The following is a 14,606-nucleotide window of genomic DNA, read 5'->3' on the forward strand; positions in this document are numbered from 1 at the left end:
ATAAAAAATCACATCATCATTCAGCCCAACAGTGTGGTATTCTAAAAGCACTTACACACAGAGTCAAAGCAGTATGTTCTAATGATATAGTTCTTTCCACAGAACTTAAATATCTGTGCCATATTTTCTTGGCACAGATATTTAAAAACATCACTTGTGCTATTTTATAATTATAATTTTAATTATAAATTATAATTTTTCACATATTTCGTGTAACTGTTTGTGAAAGTCATAATTTCTTTCTTCAAGGCATAGACTCCAACAACTATTAATTTGCTTTATTTAATTTTAATCGCACTCTAATATTCTTTTTCATTCTAGTTTATATAATGGGTTACTCTATTTAAATTGATTTATGGATCCAAATCATTATCCTGCTTTTTGCACATATTTGTTTGCCTACTCCACTATATATGATATGATAGTTAATTGTTTCTTTTGTTCCCTAAAAAAACAAATTAGATAAAATTTCAAGTGAAGAAAACAGCAGTTGCAGTTCTTACAAAAACAAAAAAAGAAACTTAAAAGTTCTTTTGTTTCTGTAAGAACTGTAATTTCTATGTTTTCTTCACTTGAAATTTTATCTAATTCTTCATTTATGTGCTATGCTTCTAATGTTCTGTGTGAGGTATTTTATCATTTTTTTCTTTTTCAAATCTTGTTAACTATTTCCAATTTGTAATGTTGTTTTCCATCTGGTTTAGATTTCTTTCCTTGAAAAAATGTGTCCTTAAGTCAACAGAACTAGGTATCATTGGACGAGGAGTAAGACAAGGCTGTTCTCTGTCACCAATTTTGTTCAACATGTATTCCGAAGCAATGCTAAAAGAAGCACTGGAGAATTCGGAAGAAGGAATAAAGATAGGAAATAGACAGATATTTGCAATAAGATATGCAGATGACAAGGCATTGATTACTGGAATCCTGTATCAATTATGGAATGAAAATTAACATCAGAAAAACAAGGGTGATGAAAATAACAAGGAAAGAGGCAAATATGGATATCAGAATAAATAGGGAAAAATTGAATCAAGTAAAGACATTTAAATATCTAGGAAGTGTTATTAGCAGTGATGGAAGATGTAAAAGTGACATAAAAGCAAGAATAGCGATGGGAAGAGATGCTTTTAATAGAAAATGGAATTTATTCAGAAGTAAAATGGATAGAAACCTAAAGAAAAGACTAATAAAATGTTATGTGTAGGGTGTTGCCCTCTATGCAGCTGAAACTTAGACATTCAAGAAAGAAGAAATTAAGATTTTGGAAAGCTTTGAGATGTGGATTTGGAGAAGGATGGAAAAAAATCAAATGGGCAGATAAAATGACTAATGAAGAGGTCTTAAAAAGAGTAGAAGAGAGAAGTCTGTTAAGGAGGATAAAAAGAAGCAAGGGAAACTGGATCGGACATATTCTGAGAGGGAGTGGAATCATGGAAGGAAAGTTTCTGCTACTAAAAGAAGAACCTGCTCAATTGCAGAATACTAAAGAAGAAGAAGAAGAAGAAGTCAATAATAGCATGATAAGTGTTTTAGTTGGGGGTGGGGGCTATACTTTAGGGTAGCTAGGCTTGCCTTTTTTAATGGGTAGTGGGAACTACAGTTTGGGAGGAAAGTGTGTCCCCCCCTCCTCAAATTGCTCTAATAACACTGAGGGGAAGGAGCAAGAAGTAGAAGAACAGTCTACAGATATAATATACGAAGCGTGTAAGGTTTGGTCTACCTTGGGTATCTCGGGTTTGCTATGCCCATATTCACCCAATGTTAAGTCCCTGAGAAATTGCCTGTGGGCTACATAATATGTAGTGATAATTTCTTTTCAACTTGTTTAAATTCTGATAGATAGTTTACAGTCTGCATTGTAATAGTTGTAGTGATACTGCCTTCTAATTTTGATTTTCTATCTTTTTTTTTTTTTTTTTTTTTTTTTTTTTGCAAAAGTTAAAATTATTTCTGCAAGCTTACTGGATTAATCATTTACACACAATCTAATGCTTGCTTACTGCAAGCATTAGATTTTGTGTAAATGAACAGCAGCGCACTTTTAAAATTGGTGCTGTTGATAACTGAGTAATGGTATAGGTTTTAAACCATTCCACAGTTGAGCCACAAAACTGAGGAACCTTTGTCCTTCGTATTCTTCTGCTTCTGTCTTCCATCATCTATGTGGATGATGATGAGGCCGAATGAACTCTTTCCATTTCTGTCTGTCCCGGGAGAGTCCAAACAATTCTGTCCAGTTTGGTGTTGCTTGTAGTGATTTGGTTTTCAGGTCCTCTTTTTTAATATTTTCAGGTCCTTTGTATTGGATGAATGTAAAAAACCTTCAATTCCAAAGTAGATACTTTGTATATTTTTGTATTTTATGAGTTTCTAGCAATTTTTTTTAAAATTAGTATACCTAATATAATTTTAATTTTTTAAATTAATAATGTGATATATAATATATTTTACCATATTATTAGAGATTATTATTATTAACATTAGATGTTTATTGAGTCAAAACCTCATGTCAGGAGGTCTCTGCCATCAAACAAATATATCATTAAACCATGCCTGAAACTCATTCAATATTTTTAGACTTACTGGAAGGCAATGCATTGCACTGTTCAACCAAAGAACCTTGATTTTGCTTTCCTGCTTGTGCTCTCCTTACACAAGTTTCTAATGATGGCCTTTTGTTCTACCCCCCCCCCCCCTCTCTCTCTCTCAACATTTTATGGCTTACCTGCAAGGTTCATTGCAGTTACAATATGTCTCCTTACCTGTAGTCTGGTTACATTGTCCAAGGCTCGCTGGTGCTGGTATAGCATCCAGGGTAGCCCTAGCATTCCACTCTTGAGCTCAGTCATTTCTTAGTGGAGAGGCCGCATTCATGTGTGGCTCCATCATGGATGGGGAGCTCTTGCACTACATGAGACTCCTGAGAATGAATAATTTTTCATCCTCTTGTTTATCAGGAGCCCTCAACAAGCCCCCAAACAAGGTTTAGAAACCATAGAATCATCAACAGAAAACCAAAGTAAGAAACAAAAAACATCAGAAGCTGGTACAAATACATCATCAAATTCCTGCCATGTGCCCTCAAGGGGTGTACAGGATATGATAGTACTTAATGAAAGAATTTACATCATTACTAACTTCTTATCTACAATTTTCCTCAAAATCAGTCTGTTACTTGTCAAGACTCCAACATTTTCAGATCTTATATTTCTATCGTCTAAGGCACTTTTTACTGTATCAATCCACCTATATCTTGGTCTTCCTCTGTGTCATTTTCCTGTCATTTGCCTGGCAGAGAACACTTGTTTTGCTAATCTTTCCTTGCCCATTCTGTTTAAGTGACCATACCAGCTGAGATTAGCTCTGCTAATGCATTCCTGGATGCTGACAACGTCAAGTTCTTTCCTAATATCCTCGTTTTTAATATGATATTGCCATTGATGCCATCTGTTCACCCCTCTAATCTTTCTCAAGACTCTCATATCTGTGGTCTTTAGTCTTTGGTCAAGTGTTTTACTTCTGACCCATCTCAGATCCATAAGTTAAAACTGGTTTGAACACTGTCTTGTATATAGCTAATTTCGTGTTCTGACAAATTTTTCTCTTATTCCATATGAATTTATTCAATTGACTTCCTACCATACCAGCTTTGTTGATTCTGTTGTATATTTCCATATTTAATTTACCATCTTCACTAAAAATCATGTCTAAGTAGCTAAAATGTTTCACTTTTTCCACAGGTTCTCCGTTCACAATGCAGTTGATATTTTCAACGATTCTGCCTATTTTCATTGTCCTTGTCTTTTTATTGCTGACCTTTATACCATATCTATTACAACTGTTATTCAATTTAGTCAGGGAATCTTGCAGGCTTGTAGCGGATTTATTTAGAAGTATAACATCATTTGCATAAAGCAAAGAGCTGAGATTAACATCTCCAATTTTGATATCATGTTTAATTCCACTTTCCTTCATAATGTGATCCATATAGATAATGAATAACAGAGAGGATAATGTACATCCTTGTCTCACACCAGATTTAACATTAAACCATCTTCCCGTACTTCCTTCAATTCTAACTGCTGACTTACAACTCAAATAAAGACTAAGTGTTACTTGATATAATGTCCCATTGACACCATATAACTGTAGCGTATTGAATAGCTTCTCTCTTGGCACCTTGTCATATGCCTTTTCCAGATCAACAAAACTTAAGGTCTTTGTTATATTCCCATGCTTTCTCAACTATTTGTTGTAAAGTGAAGATCTGATCCTGACAGCCTCTATTTGGCACGAATCCAGCTTGTTCTTCACCAAGCTTTTCTTCCACAATTCTTCTCAACCGTTTCTCAAGTATACTTGCATAGATCTTGCCGGGAACACTCAGTAGGGAAATACCTCTGTAATTCTCACATTCAGTTTTATTTCCCTTTTTATATATGGGCACTATTAGAACTCTACTTCAATCATCAGGAATTCGTCCCTCTGTCCAGGCTTTCTGAACTATGCAGAGCAGCCACTGTAAGACTTTTATACCACCATACTTCAGCATATCTGGTCGAATATCACTACTCCTGCTGCCTTTCCACATTTCAAGCCTTTGATGGCTTTTTCTACTTCAAGTATGGATATGTATTCCTGACTGTATTCCTGTTGAGTGTTTTTTACCACTGTGATATCACTGCTTGTTTCATTTAGCATCACCGAAAGATCCTCATCCATTCTAGAAGTACTCTGGAGTATATAATATACCTTGCTCATGTGGTATTAGTTATGTAGGTCAGACCTCTAGAAGCTTCGAAACGAGAAAGAAAGAACACATAGGATATGTCAGAAACAACAGACAAGACATCTCAGGCCTTTCTTGCAACTTTGCCTCTACTAACCATCACATCGAGTGGGATAAGAGCCTTATGCCCTATATAGAAGATAACTACCATTCAAGAACCTTCAAGGAAGCAGCTACAGTCGCCCGTAAAACTGAAAACCTAAACAAGAATCAAGGTCTAACCTTACCAGAAATTTGGAAAGCTTTAATCAGATCATTAAACATCAAAGAAATGAACATTCGTGACAATTACATCATGAACCATAACGAATAAATCACGTTCCCAAGACACGCGCATTGCCTCGTTCAATACTAATTTTTTGTATGAATTAGAACCATCAGTTATAACCTAGTCTGTTACCTTCATATAGCTTACTAGTTTGTATTCCCTGAGGATGCCGATAGAAAAAGATTAGCGAAACATGGGATAATAAAATAAAGCTACTTGATGAACATTATGAAAAGTGTAATAGTCTTATAAATAATAGTCAAGAAAAAATTCAATGCAAGCTTTGTGTATTTTAGTCTACAGTTTACATCTGAGAGCTGCTCAATTTTTATTCACTTTAAAAACTTTCTTACACGTTATTCTTTTCAATATGAAATTCAGTTTTATTCTGCTCAATATTAAATAGTGATCACTTCCAATTTCAAATGCTCTGTACACTCTGGTGTCCTGCACCAGGTAGAAAACATCACTATCAACAATAACATAGTCAATGAGACTTTTCTTATTCCTTGCTTCTTGTCTCCTTGTGAATTTGTGCACATTTTTATGTTGGAACATGGACTGGTTATTACAATCACCATTGTAATAACCAGTCCATGTCCTGAGCAGAAATCCAACAGGTATTTGCTATTATTATTAGCTTTGCTCTTTTCTGCAAATTTTCCCAATATATTTTTGTATGTCTGACAATCATTTCCTACTCTGCTATTTAGATCCCCAACGAGGACCAACTTCTCTTTTTTCATTGTGTCAGTTGCTTTCTCTAAAGCCTCAAAAAATTCCTCCACTTCTACCTTAATAGAACCTTCTATGGGACCACAGGCACAAATAAGTCTCATTGTCCAGTTCCCCATTCTCATATTTGCCCACATCATTACTTGAACTTGCCTGCCATTCAAGAAGATTAGTTTCGTATTTAGTGTTGAATACTATGGCTACTCCATCTTGTCCTTGATTGTCATTCAGTGAATATAATGATTTATATTTATTTCTCAGAAAGATCTCACCAGCTTTTGTCTTTTTTGTTTGTCACCCCTATTATGTTGATCTGGTACTTATCTAATTCATCAGCTAGCTCCATTTCTTTGCCATTCAGGCTTATGTCGATAGTACCAATCTTTAACTCTGGTGATGTTGAGTTGGGGTGCGTTTTCAGATTTGTTCCAGTAGCTGACTTTTCACTGTTTATCCTGGTTCCCTGGGAAAAACAACAGGGTCCTTGTTTAACCGGGCGACTCCCCAGCTGGCATGAAATTTTGTCATGTTGTACCATCATTTTGTATTTTGGTTTAAGCCAATAAGAATTCAATTTGGTCGGCTAAATCCCAAATTGCCAGCCCATCCTCGTTTGTTCAATATCCAGTAGATACCAAACAGAGTGCACCATGAGAAGGTGAGGATTGGAAATTAGGTCAGAAGCCCTGGTCGGTTCTCTGCATTCCTTTAAAGGTTATGTGGAGGTCTCCTCTCAGTTATACAGCTTTGACCCTTAAGCACCTCTGCTTTAAATACACGTTTCATAATCCTGCATTCAACACTATCACCATTCTGTATTATTATCATTTGGACCACCATGCAGTAATAACACTCATAAGGACTATTCTCTCAATCACAGAATTCCTAGGTCTAATCACCCTCCATGCAAAAAATTAACACATTTTGTATCAATCATGTAAACACCTCTCAACAGTTTAAACATCTCACCCTTCATTTCATCTTTTGTTCACCAAACTTTGTAATTTGCATTCTGTCAATCTGTCCTCCTAATGCTGTAGACTCCTATTATCATTTTGGTTATCTACTGCTGTTCTTTTTCTCTCTAAGGATAGTTTATCTTCAAATCCTGCTGATCAGATCTGGACACAGTAGCCTAAATGTGGACAGATCAGGACATTATACAAAAGTATCACCACTCTTTTATTTCTACTAGTCAAAGACCATCTTATTATTGCAGCAGTCCCCCTAGGTTGCCTGCACCACCTTTGTATTGGGTTGGCAAATAAGTTTGTTTGGTTTTTCAGAGTGGAATGAAACACATTTTATTTAATATATATAATACATACTCGTCAGTTATATATTGACCCTCTTTATCAATGACCTCTTGCCATCTGTCCACCAACTTCATTATGCTGTTTTCATAAAACTCCTGAGGTTTACTGCCAAAAAAACTGATTCGTGTGTCTCTTGACAGCCTCCTCATTAGCGAAGGTTTTCCCGTTCAGAGAATTTTGCAATGATCGGAATAAGTGATAATTGGAAGATGCCAGGTGCAGTGAATACGGAGGATGTGAAAAAACATCCCAGCCAAGACATAACAATTTACTCTGGGTTGTTAATGATGTGTGGGGTCTGGCGTTGTTGTGGTGAAAGACAAATCCTTTCCGATTTGCCAATTCAGGACATTTTGTACTAATTGCACGGGCCAGTCACGTTAACTGTGAGCAATAGATAGTTGAAACAATCGTTCTGCCTGATGGTAACACCTTGTAGTAGACAACACCTTTATAATTCCATCACACAGAGAGCATGATCTTCTTTGGGTGCATTCCCGCTTTCGAGATTGTTTGTGGCTTTTCACTCTTGTGCTCCATGATCTTTTACGTACCACGTTATCGTACATAACCCATTTTTCATCTCCCGTAATCATCAGCTTCAAAAATGGGTCATTTTCTTGGTGACATCGCAGCGAATCACAGATGGATATGCAAGCAGTCATATTGGCCTCAGTCAATTCATGCGGCACCCAAACATTGAGTTTTGAAACATATACCAGTTTGTGCAAATGGTTTTCAACGCTTGTATGGGATATGTTCAGTACTGCAGCAATCTTCCGATATCCTTCACAACACTCGAATCAACCTCGGTCAGGCGACTGGCCGAGGTTGATTCGAGAAGAAAGTATTTTGTGTTTCAAAATACTAAGAAAACTTAGTATTTTGAAACACATTATCCTCATGCACTTCAGTTCTTCTCATTCCTCCAAGAATGCAACCTGCTTTTCCAGGATGAAATGCTCCAATAAACTGATCATTAAACAGTTCCACTATGTCATCTATATTGGTCACTTTACCTCCTTTTCCATCTAGTAGTGTCCATAATCATTTTTCCTCCTGCTGAACACATAAGGAAAGAATTCCTTGGGATTTTCCCTGGACTGTAGTTCTAATGTCTCCTCATATTCAGTAACCTTTTGGCCTGTGTCTTATATTCCACACAAGTTATCTTTCAGATCACACAAAAAGTTGTAGTAATGTCACAGTGCTCCCCAATAATGTGAAAATTCTAAAATTTTGAATTAAAAAAATCGACCACTGCTACTAGCAACGCATGTGCTCTTAAAGAATTCCTCTGTCTGTACTTCCTAACTCTACCGCTAGTTGGTGCATGCGCGTTATCTATACATCAAAAGGAGTGATGAAAATGTTGGGGGGGGTGCAGGTTATCTATCGAAAAATATGGCAAGTTATTTGTACAAGGATTTTATTGCATTATTTTCTCTTTCCTTGTCATACTCAAAATAACACTCTTCATTGTCCCTTCTGGAAAACACTTCTTTTACATGCTTATAGTAATGCCTCTTAAATATAATCTCCATGCATCACTCTCATTAGGACTCCACTTTGTAAATTACTTCTAGCTTTTTCCTTCCTTCTTACACTAGTCTTTTTTTTATATTCATTTTTCATCTCTCATTTCCATCAGCATATCTTTCATTGATCTTGTTTTATAGATTTGCTTTTGATGTAAGAATTCTGAATTAATTTAATTTTAATATTATGCTATTTGAATAACAGAGTTTAGAGTAGAATACTTTAAACACGAGAATTGTTATACTCTTTTTAAGTCTTACTTTTCTTTTATAGGAAGAAGATATGCTGGAATTTTTTTGCAAATACATCAAACAAGATAATATTGGACTATTTGCAAATGCCTATCTTTGTTGGGCAGATCAGTTGCGTGATGGAATTAATAGCAAACTGTGTAAAGAAATTGCAAAAAAATATGCAGTGAATCTTGATTTTGCCAAAAGTGGCAAACATGTTTCTCTCAGTCCTGATGAAAAAGTAATCGTGTACCCTGATTTTATGGAGAAATTCAGCACCCACACAACACGCTTATCCAGATCAGTTCTAGGTCAGTTATATAGGGAATGTAAGCTTTTAGAGTTGGGTTTTGAAAACAATGAGGCAGAAAGTATACAGTTTGAACCAGATCCTGACTTAAAATATGAAGGGTGGGAAACTTATGAAACTGAAGCACAAGATATGTATGCAAAATACAGAGAAACAATTCAAGAGCTATTGAAAACATATGGAATAGATAATGAAGAAGAACTGTTAACGAAGTTGTTTACAAAGACTCATCATTTTATAAATGAAGGACGAAACAATCAAGATCTCGGTCCAATTGTTGAGTACCAAATTAAGGAAGTCTTTAATAGCATTAGGGAATCTTTTTATTCAGAATTTTATAGATCCCATGAAGATTGCTCTCACATCTTTCAGAAAGCATCAGCATACTATTTGGCTCCATATATTTTTAATGAAGAAAAAGGTGGAGACTACTATTTTGGATTTTCATGGAGTCTTTCTGAAATCCTGTGTGCTATTAAAAATAAACAAAAGGTAGAAGGAAAATCACAAACTCGAAGTTCTATTTTAGAGAAAAGACTCGCTAAAGAATTGCAAACAAGCATGTGTTCTCTAAATCAGCTTGGTTTAGTTGCTGATATTTCTGTTTCCAATAGTGAACTAGCATTCAGGACATTAAGACAGTGGCTCCTTCATTATGAACAGTATTTATGTATAAGAGGACAAAATTCTAATGAAATAAGAAATGTCCTTTTTGAAGAATATAACAAGGTAGTGAAATCAATTTCATCCCTGCCACAAAATGCATTGCTTTCACCAGGTAGATGTCTTTTAGAATGTTTAGAAAAGCTTACAGAAAATTATTTCTTTAATAATCCATATCCAAATTCATTACTCAGTAATGCAAAACGTGAAATTGGAATTTTATCTGTCATCACACTTACTCAGCTTATGTGCTCACTGAATTTGGATTGCTTAGGAATTAAAAAGGAAAAGAGAACTTTGAATATGTTTAGCCAGAGTGATTTTATAGAAATCTTCAGACTTTCTTTGTTCAATGAGAAAAGTGAAGAGCACACATTGCAAAAATTTAGTGATATAATTATTCATGACGAAGACAAATTAATAAAATTACTTAAAGACTGGACAAAAGTAAATCAGATTGCAATTCGTATAATAGACAGTTATCATAAACCTTATGATGAAAAGATTAGACAGGAAACATTCCGGAACAAAGGCAAGATAAATAAACTACAACAGCATCAACCATTTGGCAAGAAAAGAGAAATTGCCTTTGCGCTAATGTTGGTTAAAGGTCATCGTTGGGCAGTCGAACAATTAAAGGAATTAGTAATTCAGCAATGGTTTCAGGATTCGGTATGTTGTGGAGAACTGAACTCATTTCCTCATTTTAACTATAAAAGAAAGTACAACATAAATAAGTGAAGAAATGGTATTTTTATTTTTTAATGTTGAGCCCATACACAAAAGGTTAGCTGATCAACTTGTGGTACATTAATGCCGTATATATATATATATATATGGATAGTGGGGAGGCAAAGGAGAAACTTGTTTACATTTGATTTAAAAGCCTGTATATTGTATTCCTTGTGGAAACATCGGAGGGGGGGATGTTCCACAATACAGCAGCTGGGATGGAGGAGGAAAAGAAACTTGTTCTGTTTGGGAACAAGGAAAGAGTGATTGTTGGGTGTTGTAATTCTTTGGGAGATTGTAATGGGTGATTTTGATTATGCCAAGTATAGATTGGAATAGCATATGGGAATAAGGAAAATGAATTTCTTGACAGACAACTGTCTCAGACTGTACGTGAAAGAGTGAACACGAGGATCGAGAGTTTTAGATCTGATGATTTCTATAAATTAAAGATGATAAGAAATTATAGACTTGGTTCTATCAGCGCTGACTCTTGAATTTTTGCCTCGTGCAATCCATTACTTGCTGCCCCAGCACCACCCTCAAATTAACTTTCGGAATTTTGAAAACCATTATGTTCAATATTAGTTTCATGACCATTAATAATAATGCACTGATAAAGTGATTAAAATATTGCATATTTATAAAATAAACCATCGACTTCATCAATTGACAATTTAATGAAATGTAGTTATAATTTATTACTTACATATATGGAATGATCTTCACTTGTACAACGGTGAACTGTTGAGTTACACTTAACTATAGAATGTACACGTTATAGTTTTACCACTATTTTCACATTATTTTAATTAGAATTTATATTGTTTTTAGTATCTACTGATTAAAAATACACTTTTCTTGCTTTCATATTTGCAAAATCAGAAATTAGGTCTGTATAGTCTAATTTCTGACCGATTTCATGTTCAATTGAAATCATGGCAAGTCCTTCCAATCTAGTTTCGGCCATTGTTGAGCTTAAGTAAGTTTTAATAAGATTCAGTTTTGAGAAACTACGCTCACCACTAACAAACGTCACAGGCAATGTCAGTAATATTCTTAGGGTGACAGCGATTTTCTGGTACTAATTTGGACACTACGTTCAGTTCATCACAGCTCAATTGCATCGATGTCTCTATTTTCATGTGTTAAAACGGCTTCTAGTTTTAATTTTCTAATTGTCTAAGAGCTCATTTGTCATCTCAGATTTTAATTTAGAGATGTTATGTTATATAAAAATAAAAAATATGAACTGTGATGTTCCAATTGCTCGAACCTTCAATAGCATTAGTTGCAACATGAATAATCAAAAAGAAAAACTCATCTTTGAATTTTGTTTTGGGATCTAAAATAGGTTCATCTCTTTCTTCATAATCATGTTGCTTTTTTCTGCTGATGCAATCTGGTACTTTTGAACGTTGGTTTCAAATCAGCATCAGTTTCGACTTTCTCAGTTAATGTAGCATCGACAAGAAAATTTTGAAATGATTTATCATTTCTGAGATTCTTAAGATTTGAGAACATTACCCAATGTTGTTATGGCAATAGACAATTCCATCTTTATGCTTTGCAACATTAATTTCATTTAAAACATAGTGCCATATAACCAGACAACATAAAAATTTAAAAAGTTTTAGAGCAAGGGTTTGAGCTTCGTGTCTCGCCATTTTGTCTACTGACTCATCAACAGCAATTTCTATCAGCGCATAATAAAACTCCTCAATATAGGTCCTTAAAGGACGAATAGCATCGATTCTAGATTCTCAGCGAGTTGTACTTAATGGCTTGGGCGTTAGGGTTGTAGTATGTAGTATGGATTCCCCAACGCAGCGTTGACGCTGAGAAAAACACAATTTCTGAGCCGTTTCAAAAAATGATATCCCTTCTCTAGATGACATTGTAACATCTTTGACCAAGTTGAGAGAATGAGAACAGCAAGGGATAAAAAAAAGCTCTTGGGTTCAAGTCTCTAATGTATTGTTGAACTCCTGAATGCTTTCCTTTCATGTTCGATCCATTGTCATAACCCTGGCCATGCATATTTGCGATTGGAGTATATTCATGTCTGAATTTTCTTACGATACATTCGGTTAACGCTGAGCCTGTAGTGGCTTCTACAGGAATGAAACCAAGAAAATGCTCATGAATATTGATATCAGTTGGATCCTTATTAACAAATCTTACAATTAGTGTTAATTGTTCAATGTGGCTTATATCGGAAGTACATTCTGCATCTATGCTGTAATATTTAGCTTTCTCAACCATAGAAATTGTTTTTTTTATGGTTACAGAGAGGAGAGCAATAAATTTATTTTGAATATTTTTCCCAAGATAATGTTGGGCCGAACCACAAGCTACTCATTAAATGTTCAGACATCACTGGCAATCAGTTCAACAAGCTGTAAAAATTTTCCTTTGTTAGGGTCATATAAATTATCAGATGTCCCACGAAATGGTAAGCATTGTTGGCTCAAGGACTGGACAACAGCAATTAGCCGTTCTATTATGCTCCTCCAGTGCCGAATTCCTAATTTAATAACTTTTGTTGCATTGAATCAATTGTCTGTTCTAATTTAAGCCTGGACGATAATTCAATCCACTTTTTATGGGACTCCAAATGGTTTTTAGATTTCTCATGTTCATTAAGATACAAATGACCAATCATTATACCCATCAGTAGCGAATGACATTATATTACATGAAAACAACTTGCATCAGAATCTTTAATACAGAAGCAAAATACGGAATCTTTTTCTTTTGAATACACTAACCGTGATCGATTAATATGTTCTCCATTGCTTAGTTCCCTGGTGTAAAAATTTAATGAAAATTTCCTACCATTAGAGCTGTGCAGAAAAATGAAATCACTGTTTGGTTTCTCTGGCAGGCCATTTTTTTACCATTTCCAGTCTTTCGTCATTGCTTAAAGAAGGATTCCATCTAGCTGGATCAGTGTACCTATCAAGTTCACTTAAATCTCTAGATTTGGAAATTGTCATATCAGTCTCATTTTCGAGATTCCTTGCAATGTCTATGTTACTGGGATCTGAGGTAGAAGTACTTGCCATGAGCTCAGAATCATTGGTTTCGGCACATTTACTTATTTCCTCCTGCCCTACATCAGCTGATTCGGTTTTTAGATATTTAAGTAAAAGTCCTGCTGTTTTTGAATATCACGTTCTTTTTCTAGTTGCCGTTTGCGATATTCTGCACCTGATAGTTTTTTTTCTTTTATCGGACATTGTAATCTATTTGAATCTTAAAATTGTTTTAAACCCTACAATAAAATATTATTAGTATGGTATTATTTAGTAATTAATGGAGGTTGAAACACTGTACTAACTACTAATTCAAATAAAACTAAAAAAAACATCTCTGTAACAGTCACTAACACAGCAAAATCAACTTTCTTTAATCTTAATACACGCTCAAAAACAACTGAAACGTTCTGTAGATTACAGTATCGACGGCGGTTACTCAAAGAGAAGAACTAGTGGAAATTTCAATTACTTCGTATATACGACTCGTTTTCTAGTACACATATCTTGCCTTAGGCAGTAATTCATATAATCGGATTATGTTCTAAGTTCCTGTATTTAGTTCACATGGTATGCGTACACAATACTACGAATTAGCATGATTAATACAACTAACAACTACAAGTTTTTACATACATATATATATTACAATATATTATACAAAATAGTGGCGCACAACAGTAGGTAATATTTTAACATTTATTCTAATGAACAAAATTGGCCTTGGGAATGGCAGATTATATTAAACTGAATGAAATATTATTATATTATAATTCATTCAGAATTTAACACCAACTAACAGTGGGAAATTCAATTCATAGTAAGTTAACAAGCACAAACGGCCTCGCCTACTCCATATATATATATATATATATATATATATATATATATATATATATATATATATATATACGGGAATAAAAAAGCGTTAGCTGATTTTTTTTTTGAAGATGGACATATATCGCATAATGAACTTTTAAATG

At 34.7% G+C, this 14,606-nt stretch overlaps 1 protein-coding gene across 2 annotated transcripts in view; it reads left to right on the forward strand.

Annotated features, from left to right (window-relative positions):
• The window catches only part of LOC150092875 (uncharacterized), a 164,498-nt gene extending 150,609 nt beyond the window's left edge, over positions 1–13,889 (forward strand). For both annotated transcript variants that reach the window (XM_090414799.1, XM_090414798.1), the window contains one exon: positions 8,921–13,889. In XM_090414799.1, coding sequence (XP_090270925.1) covers positions 8,921–10,594 — 1,674 coding nt within the window. In that variant the 3' untranslated portion in view covers positions 10,595–13,889. The remainder of the gene's footprint in view (positions 1–8,920) is intronic.
• Positions 13,890–14,606: the final 717 nt, after the last annotated feature.

Source organism: Typopeltis vanoorti, chromosome 25 (assembly GCF_054136105.1).
Source record: "Typopeltis vanoorti isolate ZY-2024b chromosome 25, IOZ_Tvanoo_1.0, whole genome shotgun sequence".
Taxonomy (NCBI): domain Eukaryota; kingdom Metazoa; phylum Arthropoda; class Arachnida; order Uropygi; family Thelyphonidae; genus Typopeltis; species Typopeltis vanoorti.